This window comes from Telopea speciosissima, unplaced genomic scaffold (genome assembly GCF_018873765.1).
Source record: "Telopea speciosissima isolate NSW1024214 ecotype Mountain lineage unplaced genomic scaffold, Tspe_v1 Tspe_v1.0052, whole genome shotgun sequence".
NCBI classification, from domain to species: domain Eukaryota; kingdom Viridiplantae; phylum Streptophyta; class Magnoliopsida; order Proteales; family Proteaceae; genus Telopea; species Telopea speciosissima.
The window spans coordinates 124211-150652 of NW_025317388.1; the positions used below are offsets into that span (position 1 = coordinate 124211).

The window sequence follows — 26442 nt, forward strand, 5'->3', positions numbered from 1 at the left end:
ACCGAGATCGATCTCGATCCCATTACTAAAACCGTTGGTAGGAGAGGATCACATCGGCCAGGTTGAGTATGTGATTTTAAACTGCTGTACCAGGGGGAAATTGTGAACTAGCCGTTGGGATGAAAAGCGATCTGCGCCGTTCAGGTTAAACGTTCAAAAAGAATTTCAAATTTTCTATGGGCTCCACTGGACCATTTTCATATGTGAGAACTGTTTAAAAGCGAACCCTGCCGTCCCTCTCATTTTCTCATCTCTCTCGTGTCTCGCCCCTCTGCCGTTCTCCAAGTCCACGAAGGAGCACTATCTGTGCTTCTTTCTTGTCTCTCAATTTTGAATCTCTCGCTCTCTTCGATCTCTGCTCTCCTCCTCAAGAAAGAAGAAGAATTTCCATCTCGGTTTCTTCTACTCTCTCTCTTTTTCTCTCTCTCAAATTCAAGAATGGCTACGGTTAATAATTACTCGGAGACTCAGGGTTACCAAGGCAACACACCCGTGCCCACACCTACCATGGTGACCTCAAAGCAACCTGCCCCTGTCGCTAAGAGCGTCGACACCCAATCTGTTCTGAAAAGGTATGTATTGTTACATGTCTTTGGTTTCTTATTATTGGGCATTTCTTTCCCAATTCTTCAAGCGGGTTTTCTGGTTTCCTCCGTCTGCGTGTGTGTGTTGATCTTGAACAGTGCTATTTACCTCCTCCTGTGTTGGCTTTTTCTTTGACGTTCTTTACTGGACCTTCCGCCACAAGAGAAACCCTAGATTTTGAATTTTTCTACATTTTTAGGTCTTTTCTTTGGACTTCTGAGTCTCAGTTTGGGGAATATTAAAATCCTATCGGCAAGAATGTTGTCTTTTCTTGATTTATTTTGCACTTTTGTTTGTGGGAATTTTGGGCTTGGGGGATCTCTGTTGAACTGGGAGATCTTCCGTTTTGGATATTTATTTAAATTTTTTTTTTTCAATTCTATATTTTCTATCTGATATCATTGGTATCTTTTCCTGTAAATTCATTTGAACAGGCTACAGTCAGAACTGATGGCCCTAATGGTAAGAAACCATTCAATTGTTTTTTGCATTTTTTTTTAAAAAAAATTCCAGTAGTTTACCTTTAGATCTGTTTAAACGTTCTTTACAATTTTATCTTGATTTATTATGTTCAGATGAGTGGGGATACTGGTATATCTGCTTTTCCTGAGGAAGACAACATATTCTGCTGGAAGGGTACAATCTGTGGGAGCAAAGATACTGTTTTTGAAGGAACAGATTACAAACTCTTACTCTCATTTCCAACTGATTACCCCTTCAAACCTCCCAAGGTCAAATTTGAAACAAGCTGCTTCCACCCTAATGTGGATGTTTATGGAAATATTTGCTTGGACATCCTTCAGGTATAGATTATACTCTGTCTCAGTTTCTAATTTAGACTTGGTGATTCTAATCTGAACGAATACAAAATCTGTCTAAAATTACAGGATAAATGGTCATCAGCATATGATGTGAGAACCATTTTAATCTCTATCCAGAGTTTGCTTGGAGGTAACCTTCTTTCCCTTCCTGCTATAGTTTGGTCAATTAAGTTTTATATTTAGAAGACAATTGAAGGTTATTATGAATGTTAATTTGTTTTGGGTTTGTGTTGTGGATACAGAACCGAACATAAGCTCACCTCTAAATACTCAAGCAGCAGAACTATGGAGTAATCAAGAAGGTTTGTATAAACAATGGTCATTCACAGTATTTAAGAAAGGTTTTGATTCTAATGCTTCTTCTTTGTGATAAAAATTTTCTAATCAAGCTCTCTTAATCTTTGGCACGTTTTGCAGAGTACAGGAAAATGGTGGAGAAGTCTTACAAAGCTTCTACTTAGAATTTAAAGCATACCCTTCTTAAAAGGGAGAAGATGAAAAGGAGTTTCTGTTTTTTATTTAGACTTTACTGTGTTTCATTCTTTTGTTTCTCAATAAATCTTCAGCTGGAGATTTAAAAATAGCCTTTGTGAGTTGGAATTCCATAAGCTTACAAATTTCAGATTTTTTTTTACAGCATTTATAAATGTAACAGAACCTTTGTGAGTTGGAATTCCACAAGCCTATAAATTTCATAATTTTTTCACACCATTGATTCAATATAACATTTCAGCATTGGAATTTTCTAGTCTCATAGAAACGACCTGTTACATTGGTCCTAAGCATCGTGAAATAAGGGATAAAAATGAAAATTGTTTTTGGGTATCTAATTGGACACTAAGGCTGTGTTTGGTATGCATTTTTTCAGAATGGATTTTGGTTGCAGAACACATTCTGAAACCCCTCTATTCTTCTATTTTTTCTTGTTTCAGAATGCATTCTAGTCCCAAAATCTAGATAAATAAATGTGGTGTAAAAGAACTATTAGTGGATTGCTAATTTCATGCTTTTTGGATCGTCCCATGTCTTGCGGATTGGTCTTATCCCCCAAATCTCTCGAGTCTTCTTACATACAAAGGATTTTTTTTTTTTTGGGTAAAAATACATACAAAGGATTTATTACCTTGTTTCTTCACTCCGAATAGTATCATAGATCGGGGTGGATGAAGAGGAAATGAAGGCATTTCTGTATGTGGTCATAATTGGTATGTGGATGTGTCACTAGATGTGTGGCCATAATTGTGCTTAAGATGGGTGTCAAGTGTTAGAATTTTAATCCTATTGGGATTAATGTTAAATCTAATATTTTATAACTAATATTAAGTCTCCTTGTATTATTGGTCTAATAAAGAATTATATTAGGAGTCTTATGTGAATTGACTTAGTGTGGGCCAGTTCGATTCCTACTGGGATTATGATGAGAGAGGCCCTATAGGAATTACTATATAAAGAGAGTTAGGTCCCCCCTCCCTCCTAGCCCATCACAACAATTATTCTCAATCTTTGTTGAGGAGTGCATTCTGGCAAGAGAGGGAGATATTCAATGTTCATCATCCATGTGCATACGGTATTCTCATCAAGCCAGTTATCTTTATGAATAGAGGGAAAGCACCTTGGTCTTTGGTGGGCCTTTATTTTCCGTTGTGTTTCTCATCACCTTGGTTCTATCTCTGATTCTCTATTATTTGTTTAATTGTGTTCTTGAACGCCCTATGGAGATTTTGGCTTCTATGGTTTTGTCCCTATTTGAAACAAATTCTTCTAACATGTGGTATCAGAGCCTCCATAAATCCGTTCTTAAACCTATATGAATTAAAAAAGGAAAATTTACAAAACACCCCCTGAAAATGGGTCAAAACTCAGATCACCCCCTGAAATTTGAAAATACTCAATCACCCCCTCTACACTAACGGTGTTAGTCTGCTATTAGTTATTGGTGTAAAAGGACTATTTTACCCTTGTACTAAATCATTAGAGTTAAATTTACATTACTACCTTTTCCTTCATCTTCAACCTAAAATACCCCACCCTTTCCTCTCTCTCCTCTCTTCTCCCTCGCCGGCTAGTAGCCCCCACCCCTCCTCTACTCTGCAACTTGCCCGAGGCTCCTCCGTTCTCCTCTAGTTTTCTTTCTGTGTAGAGCTTGAAAGAGGGAAGCGAGAGAGGGGGTTTCCATTTCTGCAACTTGCCCGCAAAACGCTGTTAGGAACAGAAACGGGCTAGGTCGAAGGGTAAAACAACTCCGGTGATGCCCACGATTGATGAAACTATCGAAGATTCATTGAATAGTCCAATCAATTAGGAGCTGTCGGAAGACGAGAAGTCTATAGAGAATCAAATGGTGGAGGAAGAATCGATCTCTCCGGTGGCTGCTCGCTCTGTAAAGAAAGCAAAGAAAGCAGCTTCAAATGTTGAGAGCCGCTTATACGGAAAACCAGTTCCAAAGGCGGGTTATGAGGTGGATGGGCAACGATGTCGATGCTCAAGAGTGCCTGCAAGATTCCGAAATCCTCGCCTCTGTTTAGCTTCCTGCCCTTCTTAGGTTTCTTATTCTCATCTGTTGTCTGTTGCGCTTGCGCGGAGAAGGAGAGTTCTACCTCTACCTCTACCTCTGCCGCTGCCGTTGCCACTACCCCTGTCTGTTTGGTGGTGGTGGACTCTGTCGCCTCCAACTCCTTGACGACAGTGATGCTGGACCAAGCCCTCCCCTCTGATCCAAAACAGAAGGAAGAGGATGAAAATCAAATACAGCTCAGTATGAAAAACCAATTATGAAAAGAAAAGGGCTCTTTTGAACTCTTTATTCTCGATCAATAAAGAGAAGCGGTAGTGAATTAATTGAGATTGAAAAGAACCTTGAACAGAAATGATGCCTGAAGATGAGAATTCGATTCAAATAGCGAACCCAATTGTAGCAACAGTTACTTTAATGGTGGCAGAAAAAGAAATTGGGGTTGTTTCTTGAGGTTCCAGAAGGCGTATTCTTATCGAAAGCAAATGCAGAGTGGGGTATCCATTGGATTGCGACCCAGTTTTTGGGTGCAACTGCAAGCCAGTTTTGGATTGCGAGGAAGAAGACGAGATTGAGTTGCAGGTCATGTGAGGAAGAGAGCGTGAGGAAGAAGATAGATTTTGGGGTTTTTAGATTAAAGGGTAAAATAATAATTATATACTGGTCAAGGGTAGTTTAGGGTTTTAAATAAATTTAACTATTTGACTTCATCAGTTAACTAACGGTAGGGTGTAATCTGAGTATTGGCCTCTAATACAGGGGGTGATCTGAGTATTTTCAAATTTCAGGGGGTGATCTGAGTTTCGACCCATTTTCAGGGGATGTTTCGTAAATTTCCCATTAAAAAATAATAGATCATGCTAAGGGAATCGAATTTTTTCGTTTCAAATCAAGGATTTTGGGGTTTTTTCTAATTTTGGGAAAACCCGTACGGGCATAGACTTTCTGCCGATTTTTTTAGCCGGTAAAAGTTGATGAAACAAACTATACAGTATGGTAGAGCTCGGAATTTTGAGAATTTCGGTGGGTGGATCGCCACCAGCTGCCGCCAGGCACACCCTCACGTACAGCCGACAGTGGTGGGTGATCTCGCTCGTCGTCTGGTTTGATTTAAAAAAAAAAATTTGGGGTTTGCTATCGTGCGCCTGTAACTACCGTTAAGCTGTTAACGTGCGTCATCGGGTCGACCTATTTTCATGACCAAAAAACCCTACCTGCTGATTGGGGTTGAAACGGACTGGTTGGTCCATAACTAAACCGGACCGAACAAGGCGTTTGAACCATACAGACCCGGGCAAGAACCAGACCCAGAACCTGGCCTAGCCAGCCCTGACCCAGCCCATTTGGATCTGGCCCAAACCCAGCGCATGAGCATGTGTGGCCTAGCCAGGGCACGGCCACGAGCTAGTTTTCCTACAAACTTCCGCCATCACGTGGAGGCTCTGTTTGGGCTCCCGTTTTTTGCGTTGATTCTGTTTTTGTGAGCTCTACATAGTGGTATCTTCTGTTATGATCCAATGTGCATATTTTAATTTTTTTTGGGTATTCTTATCATACACACTTCTTGAGATTTGTCGGTTCTATCCATTAGGAACCGAACTAATTTTCTGACTTGCTGAAATACCTACCTCGATGAACAGAATTATTGGTTTTTTATGTTAATTTTGAGACATTTAAGCCCCTTGTCATAAGTTGTAAAATAACACAAAAATTAATAAGGATGTGAGGATTTTTTGTAAATTCCATAGAGGGTTTCATGGGTTCAACAGGATGCAGTCGCCAAAGCGACCTTTGTTGGATTTGTGAAACACCGGTCTCATACAGTTGAGGGATGTCCTTCAACTCTAATGTGTGGTCATACACCCAAAGATGTGGTGATCATGTGTTGATATTTGAAGGGGTACATATACAACATGCATGTGAATAAGCCGACCCTAAAATTCTACACACCCAAAAGTGGTGGATTTTTAAAATTGAGTTGTATTCCCATGACCGCTGATATATAGAGATTTTTACAATTGCATGTTGAGAATTCAGCCCAAAGGTGTTTTCATAATGTTGTGTGTAAAATTCTCATATATCTGTTTATAAGGTTTTAAGCTATACTTGCATCATGCTAATTATTATATTGTTCATTGTTTAATTTTCAATTATCTTTTCTGTCAACAATAACATGGTCACTATTGAGATTCTTACTAGGTCAAATTTTAAGAAGTGGAAAGAGGATATTATGTTTGCCATGGAAATGGAAAATGTACATACATCCCTTGTGTAGGTCAAAGTACGGTCCATGGGATCATTGCGGTTCACCTTGGTAAACCAATAAACTGTATACTTTAAGTTCCCAACTCTTAGGATCTCCAGGGTTGCCCCCAGGGCACCCTATTTAATTTTTAGGGATTCCCATGGTCTCCCATGGGAACTCTAATGATATTTGGTATAAAAATTTATTACCAAATCCTTCTCTTTCTTGTCCCATAAAATTATGGGATCCCCAAGAGAGAGAAATTTCATCTCTTTTTCATCCCATGGAAAGAGGGATCAATCCCATACCCGAATGTGTAACGGAAAGAGATTGATTCAGGTTTCTTTCGCATCCCATGAATAATCACATAATTAAAACTAAAGAAATTAACAGGAATTCGCTAACCTGATGAGCCTCAAGTGTTGCTCCTCCGATAGATAATGGTTCTTCCTCCAACGAGCACACCAGGTAAACAGATCTGAATCTCCAATGGTGCAGCAAAGGTTCTTCAAGCCAATCGTAGATCCTTTTCAGTTCTTCAATCACAAATCTGGGTTTCCAAAACCCTAACTCTCAATAACTAGAGAGCAAGAAGAAGTAGAGAGAAGAGATCAAGAGACAAAGTGATTAAGCCAAAAACGTGGAAGGGGGGAGCACTGCCCCAGGCAAAACGTGGAGTAGCACCCCTTCTGCGTTTTTGGTGTTTATATAGACAGGGTTTCTAAAACCCTGATTGGAAAATCCTAGTGAGAGTCTGACAGTCTCTCTCCTCATTAGCTTGAACCTGTTTAAACCTGAAGTGCTTCTAATTGGTGAAGAAGCAGAATCTAATGGGAATAGTATAATTAATTATTTATTTTAATTTATGGATAATTACAATTAGCACCACATCCATTAATTAAATAAATAACCAATTATTTTAGTAAATTCCAAATAAATCCCTACATGATAATAAATCATTATGAACCAACCCACCACTAATCAACACCAGCATTATGGAATCTAGGGCATGTACACTAGTATTGTCAAACCCCATTCTATAGTACATGTCCATATAAGAGTGTCAGTGTATATGATCGGGTCCCGTAAAACTCGATAAAACATTTTAATTAAATAACTACATATAATCTATCATTTTATGTAAAATAGGTTTTGCAAAAACCATTTCTAAAATGGCACTAGATCCAGATTTCACTCCGACCATGCACAAACAACCTCAATCTTGGTGTTTCCCAATTGGGCAGTGGTGACCATGTTGAGTAACTCCTTCATTCAAAAAATATTTGCGCATTCCCAGAATACCGTCTTTGACTCACTTGAGTCTCAGTTATTGATGAACCAAAGACTGTGGTCACATTTTGCAGTGACAAGGTACTCTCAGGTACAGGGTCTCGGTGACACATGTCTATCCCATCCTACATCCGACAGTAATACATGAGGAAATTGACAAAGTATATTCTTCGCCAATACAGACATCAAACATGTGAGTACTCGCATTCGTACCTTGACGTCACATGTCTAGGCATACCCAATGCGACGACCATATGATAAGGGTGCCCAACACAAACCCTAGTCGTAACTACCATTTTAAGTAAAACTTACGGACATATAATGTAATACCCTGATTTTGGACTAGAGGTAATTTGGTCTTTTACCTAATGCAGGATTAGGGCAAGCTGAAGTGTAAGAACTTGGACTAGCTGGAGGTGCACACATGCATGCATGGTAAGTAGTGTGCCCTAGTGTAACACCCTCATTTTGAGTTTATTCCTTGTCTAAGTGTAGAATTAGGGTTTTATTTATAACATATATAATTTGATTTGAAAAATAATTCACAGTTAGTAACCTAACCTAGTGCTTAGACATTTAATTCAATTTGTTAGAGGTCTAAGATTCTATTCTTTAGAAGAGCAATTAAATATTTTATTTTTTATAATTTTATAGGGCTTAGAATGGGCTTCCACGATTCTAATTTGGGAGGTCATAGATTTTAGCTAAGGAAGTATTGTGGATTGATAAGGAAAGGTGAGATGGCAATCTCCAATTGATTGGAAACTCAAACTTGGAAAAAGAAAGTCTTCATAAAATAAAATCCTAACAAAAAAAGAAATCTTAGCTAAAATTAAATTACCTAATCTAAAATTTTAATTTAAAAATCTTAAGTCAAGATTCCTTTTAAAATATTTTTATTGGAGGACAAGTAAATAGATGTAGTTAGAGATAAAATTGGATTCTTCCCACCTTCTTTCTTGTTAGGATTAAATCCCCATAACTAAATCTCAATCATCATTCTCTTTATCATAAATTTGAGAGAGAGAGAGAGAGAGAGGGAGAGAGAGGGAAAGAGGAAAATTCGTGGACTATAGAGAGGAAGAGAAGAAGAAGAAGGAAGGAGAAGAAGGAAATTCGGACTGTTCAGAACCAGCAACTTGTCGTCCAATTTTGATACTTTTTGGAGCCGAATTGGAAAAATCCTATTTCTTAATAAAACGTTTCCTAATCTCTTATCTTCACAACCCAACTTAATTCAACCCAAACGAAGTTCTGAGCAGAGAGATATCACTGATTTACTGAAGGTAGGTCATTCTGTCAAAAATCTATGTTTCCCAAATCCGAGTTTAAGCAATACATTGATGTTGATTTCATCATTACCTTAATCATAGGACTGCATAAAAGTGGTTCTGAATTAGGAAGACATATATCAACATTATTGAAGCATTGATTTGAAGTCACTTATAGAAACCCTAGTTGCTTCACACAAGGTGAGTAGATCTTCAATCATTATACTTGATATTTTTTCTTCATATAAAATTTGTTTTAAAACATTGTTTAAATCTGGAATTTAGTTTTAGATTGAGTTTTATCATGCCAAAAACATATTTCATTCATGATTTTTACTCAATTAAATTGTTCACACATGATTGCTTGCAAGGAATGATGATTTCCTTATGATTTAAGTCACATATGTGTGAGCAGAATTTTAATAATGTCATATTTATAGACTAATAAATCCAATGCCTATTTGTTGATAATATGATGAAGGTTTATGAATGATTCTTCATGATTATAACCTAATGCATGATATTTTTGGATGATGCATTTAAATCTGATTTTTATTTGATTTATCGATTTATATTCTATGGAATTGAATATGCTTGATGACAACTTTGTGCGAAGATTTTACCAAATCTTCTCAATTTATGTATTGCATTTTATGCCATGATATGTTGATGAAACTTGATTTATTTCTAAGTTTTTTTTTCTTTCTTTTACAACTCTTGATTAAACGTTTTAGTGTTTGGAATATAGGGAGTGGCTAACCCTAAGTTCTAGACTTATTGTATAGCTTTATGTATAAGCATGGATGTTTTTTTCTGTTACCTTACTGACATGGGTTAAAGTGTTGGGGTAAGGATAAGTCGGCGGATTTTTGAGCTACGGGCTTACCCTTATTAGAGCTATATGGGTTACTAGAAAGAGGAGTAATGATAAAAAAAACTCTCCAGGAGGACTGGGGCAAGTTTGGTCACTAGTTTCTCCATTAGTTTCTTGATGTTGAGAGGGGACAGTGGTGTTGTAATTGATCATAGCTGGAGTTCATATGCCGCTATCATGAGGGCCTTGACCAGTGTATGGTTACTAGCTCATACTAGTCCATTAGGGAGTGATGTGTTTGTTATTTTATGTTCTTTCGATATATCTTTTGTTGATTGTTGTCATATATATTTTCATTACGGTAGTGGTGATAAGAAAATATGGTTATGATCATTTTGTTTTGTTTTGTTTTTCGGATATATATATATATATATATATATATATACTATTGTATGTCTTTACACTTTGTATTACTTGTGCATGTTTTCACACATGTATAGTTGTTGTGGACTTACTTGCTAAGCTTTTCCTGAAGCTTACCATCTCCATTTTTCAGATGAACAACTTTATGAATGTGAACCTGGATGTGAGGATGTACTAGAGGAGAGGGTCCAAGAGGACGAAGCATTTAGAGTAGAAGATGACAACTACTATTAAAAATTTTATACTTTCTTTCAATTTTAGAAGAACTTATTATTTGTTTGAGTTTAATTTAATTTTGAAGATTATAATCTTTATTTAAGAATTTTAAATTTAATTTGGAAGTTGTAATAACTTAGTTTGACTACCCTACTTTAGTTGAAGTCTTAATCTATATATTTTAGACATGTGTTTGTGTTTTGGTTCTACTCCGATTCATATCTCCTTGACATAAACGATCTTGTGGACCGTCAATGTCCCTAAACCGCTAGGGTGGTTTTGGGGGCGTTACATATAATGCTCAAAAAAATTATATCGTATATGATAACATTAAACCAAAATGTATAAAAGGTTCAATACAAAGTAAATCGGACTGAATCGGATTAAACCGGGTTTGATGGACACATAAATCCAACAATCTTCCACTTGTACATCAAAGCCAATTTCTCATATATTTTAAACCATTGCCCTTCATGTGTTTTTCAAACACTCCAGGAGACAAACCCTTTGTCATGGCATCAGACACATTTTTAGTAGTGTCCACTTTGGAGATTCTCATGTCACCCTGCTGGATAATCTCTCTGATGAGATGATACTTCAGCTGCACGTGCTTGTTCCTCTGATGAGCCTGGGGCTCCTTAGCTTGTGCAATGACCCCTCTGTTGGAACGAGATCTCAAGATCTTTCTTACATTTTCTCCATTTGTATAGATCTTACCTAAACCTTTCAACTTGTTCACAATGTTAGTAAAATGAGTAAACATAGCATAGATATCTTCATCAGTTTTCATTTCGAACAGTTCATATTCATTTACAAGCATATCTATTTTGGATTGCTTGACCTCCGAGGTACCTTCATAGGTTACAACCAGTTTGTCAAATATCTCCTTAGCTGAGTCACACATGCAAGTTCTATTGTATTCTTTCTCTTCCAAAGCACATTAAATATAGCTAATTACTACATAGTTAAGTTGGACTTTTGCTTTTTTAGCGATAGTCTGTTCTTCTTTGGGTTTGTAAATGACATTAGGTCCATTTTCAATGATTTCCCACGCATCAATATTATTAGCACACACAAAATTTTTGAAGCGATTTTTTCAATCGGAAAATCCTTCTCCTTCAAAGAAGGGTGATCTAGTTATATTGTATCCTTTAATCTTTCGATTTGTAGAGGATCCTATGGTCTTTTAACTCTTAATAAGATTAAAAATAATCAAGGTCTTGAGCTCCTGCTCTGATACCAAATGTGAATTCACCTAGAGGGGGTGAATTTATAAACATAGTGGAAAGTATAAACTTTTGCGGAAATAAAAATGTTATAAATATAAAACAAGTAAATTACAAAGATAACACTAAGATTTATAGTGGTTCGGCCAAAACTTGCTTACATCCATTACTCTCACCTTAGAGAGAATTCCACTAAAAATAATCTTGAGAATGAGCAAAAGATCTTGTACAAATCTTGATTAAGAGCAAGAGAACTCAAACAACCAACTAATCTTGATTTCGAGCAAGTGGACTCAAACTACTCTTGATTCCGAGCAAGAGGACTCAAACTACCATTTAAATAAATGGTACTAAAGAAACAGTTACCTCAACCTTAGTAGTGTGTGCTACCTTTCAACTTGAAGCTTAATGCTAAGTGAAGTGAAGGAGCTTGTGAGAGAATGTGCTTGAATGAATGCTTGAATTCTCCCTTGAGGCTATTTGCAATGTAGAGCTTGTAATGAAGTCTCTTAATGATGGTGATTAGTAGTAACTAGAGCTTAAACAGGTGCCTATTTATAGGCTAGGTAGCTCAGATTAATTAGGAATCTATCTTAATATTAGATTCAATTAGACACACATAATCCGGTATGCCGGTTCACCAAACTTCCTCAAAAGGTCTTTGATTTAACGGTCAAATTCACAATGGTTATATCATGATCGGGTATACTGGATCATGATCCGGTATGTCGGTTCAGGGTAAAATACAACAAGGCTTGATCTGGTATACTGGATCACAATCCAGCACATGTTGGAAGGCTACTGCAGGCATTTTTCTGAGACCACAACTGATCTGGTATGCCGTTTTATGATCTGGTATGCCGGATCAGCTAATTTCTGCTGAAATAAGTTAAGTCCTTTGTTGGACTAACTTGGGGGTTTCTAAATGAGTTTGGTCACATGAATTGGGGTTATTTTTAACCTCCTAAAGTCTATCTAAATGAATGCATGCTTGTGTATGTGTGCATTACATCATTTGTGACTTAAAAGTATGTAAGTACAACTTGAATTCTTCAAGTCTTGAACTTCTTGAGTGTCTACAAAGTAAGTTCTTCTAACTTGTCTTGATCTTTATCTTCAAAACTTGTTCTCCATTTTTCATGATTCTTTGATGTCTTGAAAGATAGAAAAAATTGCTTTGAGCATTAATCTCTTGAATTGAGTGCTTCCCCTCACTTGGTGCCATGCTCTTATCTATGCATCTTAAACAAGAGTTAGTACAATTCGATTTATTTGTTATCATCAAAACATTTATATCATCATGATAGATGATTGGAGTTTATGTATGAGGACTTTTCCTCAACACGAAGTTTCTGGAATTTGATGTGATCGAAAAAAATGATTGTTCTCGGATTATTCGAGATAATGGCATGGTTGGTACATACTACGCCATTGGTTACACCTGATGGAGTTTAAGAGCATGATATTGATATGGTCCCTGACATTCATGAAGCACCTGATGAGATTCCTTTTAATCAGGATGCGGTTTCGGATCTTGTTATTGATGCAGTTTCAGCTAAGATTCCTTAGATTTAGGGTGAGGCAGTGGTGGCACCATTATAGAGATCCATCAGGGAGAAAAAGTTAGTTATACCATCTATCTATGAGGTCTATTTGGGAGAATATGACTATGACATTGGTTGTGTGGTTGATCCAGTTACTTATTCGGACATTGTTTCTAGTCTTCAATCAGATTTGTGGTTAGATGCGATGAGAGATGAGATGCAATTGATGAAGCATAATGATGTTTGGGAGCTTGTTGAATTACCTAAAGGTTGTAAACCCACTGGTTACAAAATGGGTATATAAAACTATAAGAGATTCCAAAGGAAAAGTTGAGAGGTTTAAAGCCAGGCTGTTAACCAAGGGATTCACTCAGAGAGAGGGAGTAGGCTACAATAGGACGTTTTCTTCAGTCTCTTCAGAGGATTCTTTCAAAGTGATTATGGAATTAGTAGCTCATTTTGATGTGGAGTTGTATCAGATGGAAGTTAAAATCGTTTTTCTCAATTGAAATCATGAAGAGGAAGTCTATATGGTTCAACCTAAGGATGTATTGGATGGTTCAGATCATCTTGTGTGTAGACTCAAGAAGTCTTTTTACGATCTCAAAAAAGCTTTTAGGCAGTGGTATTTGAAGTTCGACAGCATTGTGACTTCATTCGATTTTGTGAAAAACAAAGTGGATCAGTGTATATATCACAAGATCAGAGGGAGAAAATTCTATTTTTCATTCTTTATGTGGATGACATCCTGCTTGCTAGCAGTGACCTAAAAATATTGCATAACACAAAACAAATATTATCTAAGGAATTTGACATGAAAGACCTTGGTGAGGCTTCTTTTATTACAAGAAAGGATAACAATTCGGGTTATAGTGGGTCTTTCTTGATAAATATCCTGGTCTCCCAGAGGCTGCACCACAGGTTAAGGAATCGGGATTGTATCGGGGCGATTTGGCTCAAAATTATCCAATCAAATCTGCCAGTTTCAGGTCATTTTAACCGATTCTAAGTCAGTTTATGACCGAGTCAGGCAGATTCTTGCCGATTTAAATCAGAATCGGTTATTGCTGATTCCGATGCAGATTCCAATTTGGTGAACTGTGTGGGCAGGGCACACACACAAGTTCACAACAATGATTCAGTCTGAGTTTCTACACCAAGCTAATGATCTATAACTGGGTGGACTACCAGTTTTTATGGCACACAACGCACCACATATTTCCTAATTTTGGTAGACAAATAGATACGTATACAGTCCTGAGTGCGGGAGCAGACATCATCGGAAATTCCTTAATTTTCGGCTATGGCAATGTGAAGAAAGAAAGCTGTGTCACTGTGAGCTTTCTGTGTTTTGGCGGCAAAAATGGTACTGGAAGGGATAACCTTGGGAAGAACTACTGTAACTCCATTCCGGTTGAACTGGGGAGCTTTAAAAAGAATACAGTCTCAAGTTGTCTCTTCAACTACTCGAGCTTCTCAGTCAATGGAGGACAAGGACAAGGTCTACAAAGAATTGGGTATCTTCTCTGTCTCTCCCTCTCCCTCTCCCTCTCTCTCTCTATCTGCGATAGTTATGTAACTCAAACAGTTACTTTTGGCTCTAATTTTTTCTTGTTGTACTTTTGAGCTTCCCAATTTCAAATGGTTGCATGAATATTAGAGGAACCCAGTTTGGTTCTTAACTTATTTGAAATGGATTGATTGAACCCAGTTATCCAGAACAGAGCGGGAGTCCCACAAGCACTGCCTTTCCTTCTTTTTAACTTAAAAAGTTTGTTCTAGACCGACTAAAAGATGTGGGCTGGAGAAATATCATAATTAGGTTTCGTTTTTCTTTTGAGTTGTACTGTGTATTGTTTATAATTGGAAGACGCAGGCTGGAATTAGACTATAGATTTAGGAGCAGGGTGATACCAATTTGATGTGAAAAAAGATTCAATGGGATGTGTGATCAGATAAATGATTAACTTTGTTGTTTTAGTGGCATTTTCTATGAGTAGGATTGTTTATTTAGATAGTTGAAGCTAAAAGCTCTGAGTTTTGATAAAGTTTTTTACTGTGTCAATAGAGGATTTGTGAAATAAAGATTTTAGGTCGGTGTCAGAAAGGTATATCAGTAGTCTTGGTTTGTGGAATGGCTTGGCTATTTTAGTATTTCTGTTTAGTTTTATAGAATTAATGATGAAAATTGGGGCCAAAGATTTAAATTCTGGCAGAATGGATTTACAATAAAACAGATAAATGCTAGCATCATATGGATAACGAAAGCAGTAGAGAATACGTTGGCAAGAGAAAATAAATAGAATAGGTATTAGATGACATAGGGAAACCTAGATCGACCGAGTTTTGGATATATGGTAAGCAAGAAAAGAGAACAATTGACTTAATATTAATAAAAGTTTTGATGCAGCTGTACTAACTTAGAAACAAAGCACGTCTAGAGGCCAGGAATGATGTCTCTACAACAATATAAATGATCACTTTTCAAATGACAAACTTGCTTAAAAAATGAAAAACTTACTGAGAAAGCGGGAGGTACTGTTAAACCCGTGCCCAATAACCCGGTCTAACTTTCCAGTCTGGTTGAACCTCGTGTGTAGGAGGGGGAGCGTATTACGCTAGTGAGTTGCGGGCCATGATACTCAAGCCATCTCACAAGATTGTTGATCGTGACACAAGGAAAGTCGTTGAGGATAGATTCATCGACAGAGAAAGGGGGAAATTCTTGGAATTCCCTCATTTCGAGAATCTGCAGAGCCCGCACCATTATTACCCATGCCCACTTCATGACGAATGGGAGTAAGTCACTATCCGAATAATTCACGCCTATGCACAGGCTCTAAGACTCTTCTTTAGAATTGAGTTTGGGCCATGGGCCCAAGTGGATCCAAGGGCCCAATGACTTAAACTAGACCTTGTGCTTATGCCATCCAAACATCTCCTATCTAATGGACCTAGGGACTTAGATCTACCCAAACAAGCCCTAAGGACTAAAGCAACTTAACCTAATATCCTCTGTCTCCCTCTCATTTGCAAACACAAAGGAAAGAAATAGAATAGAGAAACCGTGGGAGCAAGAGAGGAGGAGAAGAAGGAAAAGAGAAAGTAAAGAAGAAGGCAAGGAAGGAGAAGAAGATTAGGGAGGAGGAGGTGGTGGAGCTCAAGCTACCATCATCAATCCTTGGTTAGCATTCTCTCTCTCTCAATCCTATCACTTCCTCTCTCTTGTTCACCCATTTAATGTGGGTTTTTATTATGAATCTCCTACCATTAATGGTCTCACCAACCTTAGAGTGGAACCATTAATGGAGAGGGGATTTATGATGTTAAAAAGGGTAGATTGGGTATTCCCTCATCATCCTCTATTGTCAACAAAGGAAGGCAGCCTTAATTGGGAGGCTGCCTCCATTATCAAATGTAGGTAGGTGTTGGGAGCCTCCTCCATTGTCAACAAAGGGAGGCAGCCTTAATTGGGAGGCTGCCTCCATTGTTAAATGTAGGTGGGTGTTGGGTGACTTTGCTTGTAGATGGTTATGATGGACCATCTATAAATAGGTGTATTTCCTTCAAAGCAAGAACATGAAAAATATCTGTTCCTCTTCTCTTCTTCTCCTCTTCTCCTATAGACTTGTTTATCCAGATTCTGGTTTCTAACATGGTATCAGAGATATAAGAGCGATTTGATCAAGAAGAACACGCTTCCATTCCTTTCTCTCGGTCCTTTTATTGCTTATGCAATTGACAAAAGAAGGTGGGATAGACTCAATCAAGTTTTGAAGACTTTTGGTTTCTTCTCTGCTGCAGGGGGTAGCTTACCCCAGTTTTGAAGTTTTGAAGGCTGCCATGATGATTTAAAGACATCGATCATTACTCAAACTTAGGTTCGATGTCTTTTAAATTAGTTTATGGTTGATTGGATTTTGACTATTTTGAAGTCTATTACTTTGATATCGATTTTATGAATCGATTTTTGGGATTGTTATGCTGCTGGTTTGCTCTCAATATTGCTGAGATATATGTTTAAATCGATTTTATCGATTTTTTTTTATGGACCGTGTAATGTTCGGTTGTGTGATGGGCTGTGTGATGTTCGATTGACTTGTTCTATGTATTTCTATTGATTGTTTGAGGCTGTTGCTGTTTGTTTGGTATTTTCTTGGTGTTCCTTTTTGTTTGAAGGCATTCATGGGTGAGACATCGAAGGATACAAAGATGGTGATTGAGGTGGTATCCTCTTCATCAAATTTCCTGACTTCCAAGAAGTTGGAAGGCAGTTAGAATTTTCAGCAATGGCACAAGATTGTATCCTTGGTTCTCATAGGTAGAGGTGAGAAAAATCATTTGACTGGGAAGAAACCTGCCAGCATGGATACAACTACGTGGGAGATTACTGATGCCTATATCTTAGGACAGATGTTGAACTCTATGGATAGTAGTATCGTAGATCTTTTGATTCACATTGATATTGTTCAAGAACTATGGGATTATCTAGCTGTTTTATATTCTGGACACAACAATCTCTCTAGGATTTATGAGCTGTCCCAAGAGTTTTATCGGGTTAATCGAAAGGTCGTCCTGTTACACAACATTTGCAGACTTTAAAAGAATGTACGAAGAACTGAATGCCTTGCTGCCCATTACATCTGATATCACACAAATGCAACAACAACGTGAGCAATTGAAGGTTATGGGTTTCTTGGGCAGCTTGGGCCCAGAATTCGAATCTGTTCGATCTTAGATTCTTGGAGGTGTTACAGTTCCATCTCTTACAGATACCTTTTCTCGAGTTCTACGGGTATCCTGTGACACAACTTGAGCTTCTTCTTATGGTGATAGCACTGCCCTTGTTAGTAGTGGTCGCGGTGGGGGTCGTCAGCCTGCTAAAAATCCTCCCTCTGCAATACCTATTGGTACTCAAGATTCATCTGACAAGTCTGATAAATCTGGTCCTGCGAGGACTTGTCATCATTGTGGCAAACCTAGCCATATTCAACGTTGTTGTTGGAAATTACATGGCAAACCCCCACAGTCCAAGATAGCTAACACTGCTAGTACTGAACCGGCATCCCTATTTGTGCCTATGGAAGACTGTGGTGTGACTTTGACCATGATAGAGGAGGAATATGCCTGCTACAACCAAGGAAAGGCCTCTCTCAAGACATTTCTTCCACTACTACTTTTGTTCAGACAGGTAATGCCACTGCGTGTCTTTCCGCCTCTAGGCCCTGGATTATCGATTCAGGGGCCTTGACCATATATCTGGAACCTCAGGTATCTTTTCCTCCTTATAGACCTCTAATTCTAGTGTTACTCTTGCTGACAGTTCCTTTGCTACAGTCAAAGGCACTGGTACTATTCAGCCCACTTCTTCCTTGTCATTATCTTCTACATTGTATTTACCCAAATTTTCTTTTAATCTCTTATCTGTTAGTCAACTCACCAATGCTTACAACTGTTCCATAACCTTTTTCCCTGATTCTTGTGTTTTCAGGATTTGCAGACGAAGAAGACGATTGGTAGAGGCTAGGTATCCGAGGGGCTATATCTTCTTAAGGACACACCTTCGGTTGCCTGTTCGAGTACATCCTCCCCTCATCAGATCCATTGTCGGCTTGGTAATCCTTCCTTACAGAGTTTGTAGAAACTTTTTCCTAGTTTTCGTTCCCTTTTAGTTTTAAATTGTGAGTTGTGTCAATTTGGAAAGCTCCAGTGTATGCGTTATCCCCCTCATGTCCATAAACGGGCCACACATCCTTTTTCTTTAGTTCATTTTGATGTGTGGGGTACTGGGGTCCTTGTCGTGTAACGTCCACACTGGGTTTTAAATATTTTGTTACTTTTATTGATGACCATTCTCGTGTTACTTGGTTATATTTAATGAAATGTCGGTCTGAATTGTTTTCCATCTTTTCCTCATTTATTGCTGAAATTAAGAATAAATTTGAATGTTATGTTAAAATTTTGCGTAGTGATAATGCACAGGAATATTTTTCTACTCCTTTTTCTGACTTTATGACCACTCATGGAATCATTCATCAGTCTTCCTGTTCTGACACACTCCAACAAAATGGTGTAGCAGAAAGGAAGAACCGCCACTTGATGGAAGTTACTCGGTCCCTTCTCTTTGAAATGAAAGTGGACAAGTCTTTCTGGGCTGATGCAGTATTAACAGCTTGTCATCTTATTAATCGTATGCTTTTTCTCTTTTGGGTGGTGGCATTCCTCATGCTTTGCTTTTTCCTTCTGAATCTTTGTTTCCATTACTACCACGTATCTTTGGGTGTGTTTGCTTTATTCGAGACCATACTCCGGGATTATCTAAGCTAGATCCCAAAGCTATTAAATGCATTTTTGTGGGTTATTCTTGTGTTTAGAAGGGGTATCGGTGTTATTCTCCTGTTCTTTGTAAGTATTTTCTTACTACTGATGTTTCTTTCTTTGAGTCTCAGTCATATGTGGATGAGCCTCTTGTGGATCCTTCCTTCGATAAGGATATTCCTCTTTGTGTTATTCAATCTCCTTTGCAGCCTCCTGTTATCAACGTTTACCGCCGTCGTCCAAGGGAAGAAGCTGCTACCCCCATTGATCCTCCACTTGATGCCGCGTCTTTGCTGTCTGCTGATCCTACCCCCGCCCCTATTCTTTCTGACTTAGACCAGCCCATTGCTCATCGAAAAGGTATACGTCGGTGTGTTTAACAGCCTCTATCTTCTCATGTTTCTTATTGTGGTTTATCTTCTACCTTTCAAACTTGTCTTTCTACTGTTGCATCTCATCCTGTTCCTAAGACAATTGTAGAGACATTATCTATTTCTGGCTGGAGGACAGCTATGGAAGAAGAATTACAAGCTTTGGAACATAACCACACTTGGGATCTTGTTCCATTGCCCGCTGGGAAGTCTGCAATTGGTTGTCGTTGGGTCTATGTAGTCAAGGTTAATGCTGATGGCTCTCGTACTCGCTTGGTGGCCAAAGGCTATGCACAGGTGTATGGTGTAGATTACTTGGATACATTTTCTCCGGTTGCCAAGCTATCCTCCTTTTGTATCCTGATCTCTCTTGCTGCGTCTCATCGGTGGCCTATGCATCAACTGGATGTCAAGAATGCTTTCCTCCATGGTGATCTGCAGGAGGAGGTGTATATGGAGCAACCTCCTGGGTTTGTTGCTCAGGGGGAGTCTGGGTTGGTTTGTAAATTGAAGAAATAATTGTAGGGACTGAAACAGTCTCCGAGGGCCTGGTTTGGCCGCTTTACAGAGGTAGTACTTGAGTTTGGTTTGTCACGATGCAATAGCGACTACTCTCTTTTCTCTCGTCAGACTAGTACCGGCAAGATTTTTCTAATTGTATATGTCGATGACATCGTGATTACTGGCGATGATTCTACAGGAATTGATAGTTTGAAAACTCATCTATAACAGAGATTTCAGACTAAGGATTTGGGAAAATTGAATTATTTCCTAGGAGTTGAAGTGACTCAATCCAGGAAGGGAATATCTCTCTCACCGCGGAAGTATACTCTTGATTTGCTTATAGAAACTGGGATGCTAGGGTGTAAACCTCTTGATAATCTAATGGATCCCAATGTCAAACTTACTGCAGATGAGGGAGATGCTCTTGATGATCCAGAAAGGTACAGAAGGTTGGTTGGCAAACTAAATTACTTGACCTTCACTCGGCTTGACATCTCATTTTCGGTCAGTGTTGTGAGTTAGTTCATGTCATCTCCTAGGGCTTCTCATTGGGATGTTGTCATTCGGATTTTGAGATATCTCAAGAAGGCTTCAGGACGCGGGTTAGTGTATACTAATCATGGACATACACGAGTTAAGAGATTTTCAGATTAGGTCGGATCACCGATTGATCAGAGATCAACTACAGGTTACTTTATATTTGTTGGAGGTAACCTTGTCTTATGGAAGAGCAAGAAACAAAGTGTAGTGGCTAGATCAAGTGCAGAGTCAGAATATCGAGCCATGGCACATGCTACTTGTGAGCTGGTCTGGTTGAAGATGTTGTTAACTGAACTTGGGTTTGAGAACTCTCCACCGATGCAGTTGTAGTGTGACAACCAAGCAACAATACATATTGCCTCAAACCCTGTATTCCATGAGAGAACTAGACATATTGAAGTGGATTGCCACTTTGTGAGAGAAAAACTCCAACATGGCATAATCTCTACAAAGTATGTCAAGACTGGAGGACAACTTGCTGATATTTTTACTAAGTCTCTAGGGAATGGGAGGGTTGGCTACATTTGTACAAGCTGGGCATGATTGATGTATATGCTCCAGCTTGAGAGGGAGTGTTAGAAAGGGTAGATTGGGTATTCCCCCATCATCCTCTATTGTCAACAAAGGAAGGCAGCCTTAATTGGGAGGCTGCTTCCATTGTCAAATGTAGGTGGGTGTTGGGAGCCTCCTCCATTGTCAACAAAGGGAGGCATCCTTAATTGGGAGGTTGCCTCCATTGTCAAATGCAGGTGGGTGTTGGGTGACTTTGCTTGTAGATGGTTTTGATGGACCATCTATAAATAGGTGTATTTCCTTCAAAGAAAGAACATGAAAAATATCTGTTCCTCTTCTCTCTTCTTCTCTTCTTCTCCTCTTCTCCTATAGACTTGTTTATCCAAATTCTGGTTTCTAACATATGACAACAAGGGGTAAATTACAAAGACCCATATATACATTTTAACCCTCTTTTGTTTGGAACCCCAACTTCTATGGGTAAATCCTAGATTTGGAACTTGTGGTTTGGGGGCCTCTCTACCAAAAGGGGAATGATACTCATTAGTCTTGAGTTGGAACACATTGAGAGCCCTAGTTTGTTTTCCCACAACTCTAATGGTCCCCCTTATTGGATTCTTCAAGACCTTGATGCCAAAACCATAAAAGAACCATTGAATCATGACCCATCATGGATTGGAGCCCTAACCTCTCTTATGGGGTAATGCTTATGATTAAGAAGTCCCTAAAGAACCCTAGATATACCCCACTTTAGCCCAAGACCTTGGAAATCCAACCCAATCTCGGACTTGTGATGACAGCGGACAGGCACGAGTGACAGGTAGATGCATCTGCCTATTGGTAACAAACGCATCTGCCTGTCAGCTACTATCAAGGACAGACACGGGTGATAGGCAGAAGCATTCTGCCGGTGGCAGGCTTGTTGTTCATGCCTGTGGCACTGTGTCAGCCTATATGACCTCTTTTGGGGCCCACCTCTTATAATCCTAATACACTGACCTTACCACACATTGTGTATCCTCTTTAGGTTGACTCACCCGGCTAGGGGGCGTACTAGCCTGTGGGACATAGTACTTGTTATTGAACGCCAATTCGAGGAACTTGATATTGAAAGCTAAATCGAGAACCAAGGTGAGTGAGTTAAGCAATCGTCTTAATTTATGGATTGTTTGTGTGTCATGTCTTGTGAATGCCATTCATGCATGTTTGCTATATTATATGTATGTCATTAAGGCATAGGATGATATACGTATATAGAGATTGATAGGACTTTACATTCTTGTCTTACGATATTAATATTACTTATGGCATTGTGGTGCAGATGGTATCGGATTTGGTTATGGGATCCGGGTGCCGGTTGGTGCTGGACCTGGGACTCCCATACGGTGGATTGGACTCATGGCATATGGAGTTAGGTTTTGGAAACGGGATCCAAGTACCGGTGGGTGCTGGGCTTGGGATTGCCGTACTTATAATTGTATTTATAGTTGTCTACTGCATTAGGTGGAAACGGGGTAGTAATCAGCAGACCGCTTTCGGTAATCACATCCTGTACTTGTATGTGCTAAAGGGGCGAGAGGATAGCCGACTGACCATATTTCGGTATCTATGGACTTGGCCTCTGGTTTATGCATGTGTGTACCTTACTCATACAATAGATGAATGCTGATTAGGATAATGTATACCGAGTACTATGACCATTACCGACAGGGGTTTAGGCGTCGATCAAATCCTGAGTCAACCGTTATTCGAGGTACAACTCACCGGGATGTTCGGGCACCGTCCGTCATTCGGGTCGAATGCCAGGACGGGGTTTGACTCGGGGGTTTGCGTACATCTCTTGGTGGAGACCGGTACGGCAGGCTTCCAGAGCAACTCGGGTTTGTCATCGCCGGTATACCATCCGTTTATGGTACCGATGTCGGGGATGCTATCTAAGGTGTTGCTATAGTACTATACCTGACTTAGTAGTGTTGTTAGGTGGATAACAATGAAACTATGCATCATCATACATTCATGTAGCATGATTGTAAACTATATGTGATGTACGGTCTACCTCGGTGGTATGGGACACCTTGGTATCTGTCCATCATGTACGGTTTGCGATCAACCTCATTCATTACTATTTGTGCTTATTTGTGTGGCTTAGCTACTCATTGGGCTCAGTAGAGCTCACTCCTCGAGGAAACATATTTTTAGATGATGTAGGTACATTCGAGCAGGTTGGCACAGAGTACGAGGCTCCCGCTGTTGGATATGAAGATTGGTGGACTCCGGGGATCGTGGAGCATGGACCGGAGTGCTATTGTGAGGTGTATTTCCCGAGGGAACAGTGATTATGGCCGTGTTGCCGTCTTTTGATACACTTTGATACAGTTATTTTTTGGTTCTTAGTGTATTGTTTTGCTTTCCTATCATGTGAGATGTATTGTATGAACCATTGGTATAATACATAGGTCCTGATGGGAAAGGTCGTATTGATGTCTTTAAACTCTATTAACTATATGTTACAATGTAGTTCTGCCGACTTTGATGGCATTTATGTTAATACTTTCCTTTTATCTATTATTTTGTCGTCGTGGATGAGTTAGTCTTTGATACTGCAGCAGTGATTCTGGTGGTTGGGGAGCGTATTTGTACGCTCTGGTTGTATTTCCCGTGGTTCAGGGATGGGGGGTGTAACAGGTACATTGGAAGAAAAATAAGTATACTAATAGAAAAGTTAATGCTGGATAAAAGGACTAGTTTATATGCAGATTTTGTATCACTGGTAAAACTTATATTCATTTCTTTCCCCCCCCCCCCCATGATTTAGTGGGGTTTGCAAAATTGTACAATGTTTCTATATTCTTGTTCGAACTGGTGTGAAAAAAATTTTCCTTTCTATTTTGGATATTTGTAGGGTTGTTTTCATTAAGAAAGAAGATTGAAGACGCAGTCCTCCGTGCTGAAGTTCTGGCATCAAAAGCATTGGAGTCGGAAGAAGCAAAACAAATCAAGCAGGAACAGATGATTCGTGAATATAACCTTTGGGATGACCTTACTAAATCAAGCAAAATTCTTTTTGAGTTAGCTGATAGTACCAAAGTGGTGGATGCTCTCAGAGACGTGCGATACAAGGTGCTGTTCTGCACACAGTTGCTATATGTGGATTTAATTAGAAGAAGAGGAAAATTCAGTTGATAAGCAGTTTAGTATCAACTCAAATACGTATTTATTCGCAAACAGACTCACTTATGCACATGTTAGTGTTACTCTGATAACTGTATATTTTGGAATTGAATGTCAAACATGCCTTTTACAAACATATTTATGGTTTCGGAATAAAAAAATATGTTATGCTTTAAAGATTCATGTGGGAAGTTTGGTCAATTCAATCTTTAGTCTGGAACTAGGACCTTTAAGGTTTCTTCTGCAGTGAATGTATAGATTGCATATCGTAGTCTCTATTTGACGGTAATGCTACTCTTTGCAGGCCGAAGAAGCCAAACTGATTACACAGCTAGCAGAGACAGATGCCATAAACTCCAGGCTTTTCAAGCAAGCATATAAAGCCTCTGTAGATATGAGCAAGTTCTTGGATCGATATGAGATGTCCAAGCTTCTTGGTGGACCATATGACATGGAAGGGGCTTGTGTGACTATTCAAGCCGGACCTAAAGGTGTCTATCCTGAGGTTTGGATAGCATGTTTTACCCTTTCATTTAAACATTATGGCACTGAAGAAAACTCTGCTTTAAAGATTTAAATATTTGTTTTTGATGATCTCCATTTTCTTGTGTATGATCTTGTTTGTCCCAATACGTCACTAAGAGGGGGGGGGGGGATGAATCAGTGATCCTCAAAACACAACCCCAACTTGTTCATTTCTCAACTCACTCGTCAGTGTCACAGTTGCTCAACAACATAGGCACACACACACAGCTGCCAAGAACAGATTGGTTGGCATTGGCCTTTTTACCAATCACACACAATCAGTCATGTAACATACCTTGCCTCTTAACCACAAGCACAAACAACCCTATGGCAAGGTCTACTCGGTGTGCGCACCCATCTTGTAGAAAACAAACTCCAAGAATATATCTATATGCACACGCCACAACACAAGTCTTACATGGTTCAGGAATGTGTCTACATCCACGGAGCAATGCCCTAACAAAGCTCTGTATATTGCTCAACACTCAATCACAATTATGATCGCTACAAGGACCAAGGAGCCACAACTCCTGTTTACACAGCTACAACTGTGAAGGTACGACAACACCCACTTCCAAGTTTGTGTAGACACAACTACACGAGAACTACTATCCCCAACCTTTAGGCAGTCACAACTGCCAAGGAACTACAACCCCTCTCTATCCAGTGCCGACAGACACCCAAAATACAAATAAGAAGGGGCTTATAGTGTTACCCCAATTACAAGCTCAATAAAATACAAATCCCACCCAAACATATAACTGGTATTTAGATAGGAATTTTCACAAACATCTAACCTATTGTGAAATACAATAAAAAGGAATTTGTTCAATTGGTTAACCAAGTCTCTGGGTAACCTCTAGAGATGCAGTAGATCAGACTTCTCCAATCAATGATGATCTCCTCTTCCTTCCATATCCTTCTCTTCATACAAACCCTAGGTTTGTTTTCTTCTGCTTCTTCTTCTCAATATCTTCCCTCAACCCTAACCCTTGATGATGCTTGATGCTCTTGAAGAAACCTTCTAATGGTGCAAACCAATGTCCGGCTTGAAGGTGTTCTCTAGGACTCTTTGTTCTCTCAATATTGTGCTTTCTTCAAACCCAGTTCGGAATCAGAGAATAGAGAATGAATTGACTTGTCATTAATGACAGAGGTCCTCTTGTTTATAATGTGATTACAACCTTAAGAGGGCGAAAAAGGGAAAAGGAAAAATTAGGGAAGAATATTGTTGTAATATGGGTTCAGGGGTAATTATGTCTCTTGTACCTATTCCAGAATGTTCTTTACATTATAAATAAAGATGGCTATAGTCACTCTGACTCAAGCTAGTATTCACGGAATTCAACATGGTATCAGAGCCAAAAATATTCCGGGAATATGGGATCTAAATTTTTTCCTTTTTTTTTTCTCTTCTTTTCTTCGTAATTCTGCCCTAAGCACATCTCCACCAACCCTTCCGCCACCTCCTCCAGCCCCTCCATCACCTCCTCTAGCTTTCCCATAGGCCTCTCGCCTCCTCTCTTTCTCGCGAGAGGTCTTCTCCCTTTTGC

General features: G+C 39.0%; 2 protein-coding genes and 1 long non-coding RNA gene across 4 annotated transcripts; 2 read left to right on the forward strand and 1 right to left on the reverse strand.

Moving 5' to 3' along the window:
• Positions 1 to 311: 311 nt before the first annotated feature.
• Positions 312 to 17771, reverse strand: LOC122647459. Its single transcript, XR_006330893.1, has 3 exons — positions 17760 to 17771; positions 407 to 616; positions 312 to 363 (listed from the first exon to the last, which is right to left on the reverse strand). It is a non-coding gene; the product is annotated as an uncharacterized LOC122647459 (long non-coding RNA).
• LOC122647458 (ubiquitin-conjugating enzyme E2 20-like) lies at positions 439 to 2153 on the forward strand. Of its 2 annotated transcripts, none has more exons than XM_043840854.1 (6): positions 439 to 572; positions 1020 to 1047; positions 1161 to 1388; positions 1473 to 1536; positions 1649 to 1724; positions 1824 to 2153. In XM_043840854.1, coding segments are annotated over exons 1-6 (531 nt in total). In that variant the 3' UTR covers positions 1825 to 2153. The 2 variants fall into 2 exon arrangements, with proteins under 2 accessions (XP_043696789.1, XP_043696788.1); XM_043840853.1 differs by having other exon boundaries at positions 1649 to 1708.
• LOC122647457 (peptide chain release factor PrfB3, chloroplastic-like) lies at positions 14210 to 24975 on the forward strand. The gene is made up of 3 exons (XM_043840852.1): positions 14210 to 14464; positions 24096 to 24313; positions 24669 to 24975. Exons 1-3 carry the CDS (start codon positions 14311 to 14313, stop codon positions 24939 to 24941), a joined length of 645 nt encoding a protein of 214 aa, XP_043696787.1. The 5' UTR covers positions 14210 to 14310; the 3' UTR covers positions 24942 to 24975.
• Positions 24976 to 26442: the final 1467 nt, after the last annotated feature.

Coding starts and splice junctions, on each gene's coding strand:
- LOC122647458 (XM_043840853.1), top strand. CDS start 439: ATGGCTACGGTTAATAATTACTCGGAGACTCAGGGTTACCAAGGCAAC. Junction 1,048..1,160: donor CAGAACTGATGGCCCTAATG/GTAAGAAACCAT, acceptor TATTATGTTCAG/ATGAGTGGGGATACTGGTAT. Junction 1,537..1,648: donor TATCCAGAGTTTGCTTGGAG/GTAACCTTCTTT, acceptor TTGTGGATACAG/AACCGAACATAAGCTCACCT.
- LOC122647457 (XM_043840852.1), top strand. CDS start 14,311: ATGGTACTGGAAGGGATAACCTTGGGAAGAACTACTGTAACTCCATTC. Junction 14,465..24,095: donor CAAGGTCTACAAAGAATTGG/GTATCTTCTCTG, acceptor GGATATTTGTAG/GGTTGTTTTCATTAAGAAAG. Junction 24,314..24,668: donor TCAGAGACGTGCGATACAAG/GTGCTGTTCTGC, acceptor TACTCTTTGCAG/GCCGAAGAAGCCAAACTGAT.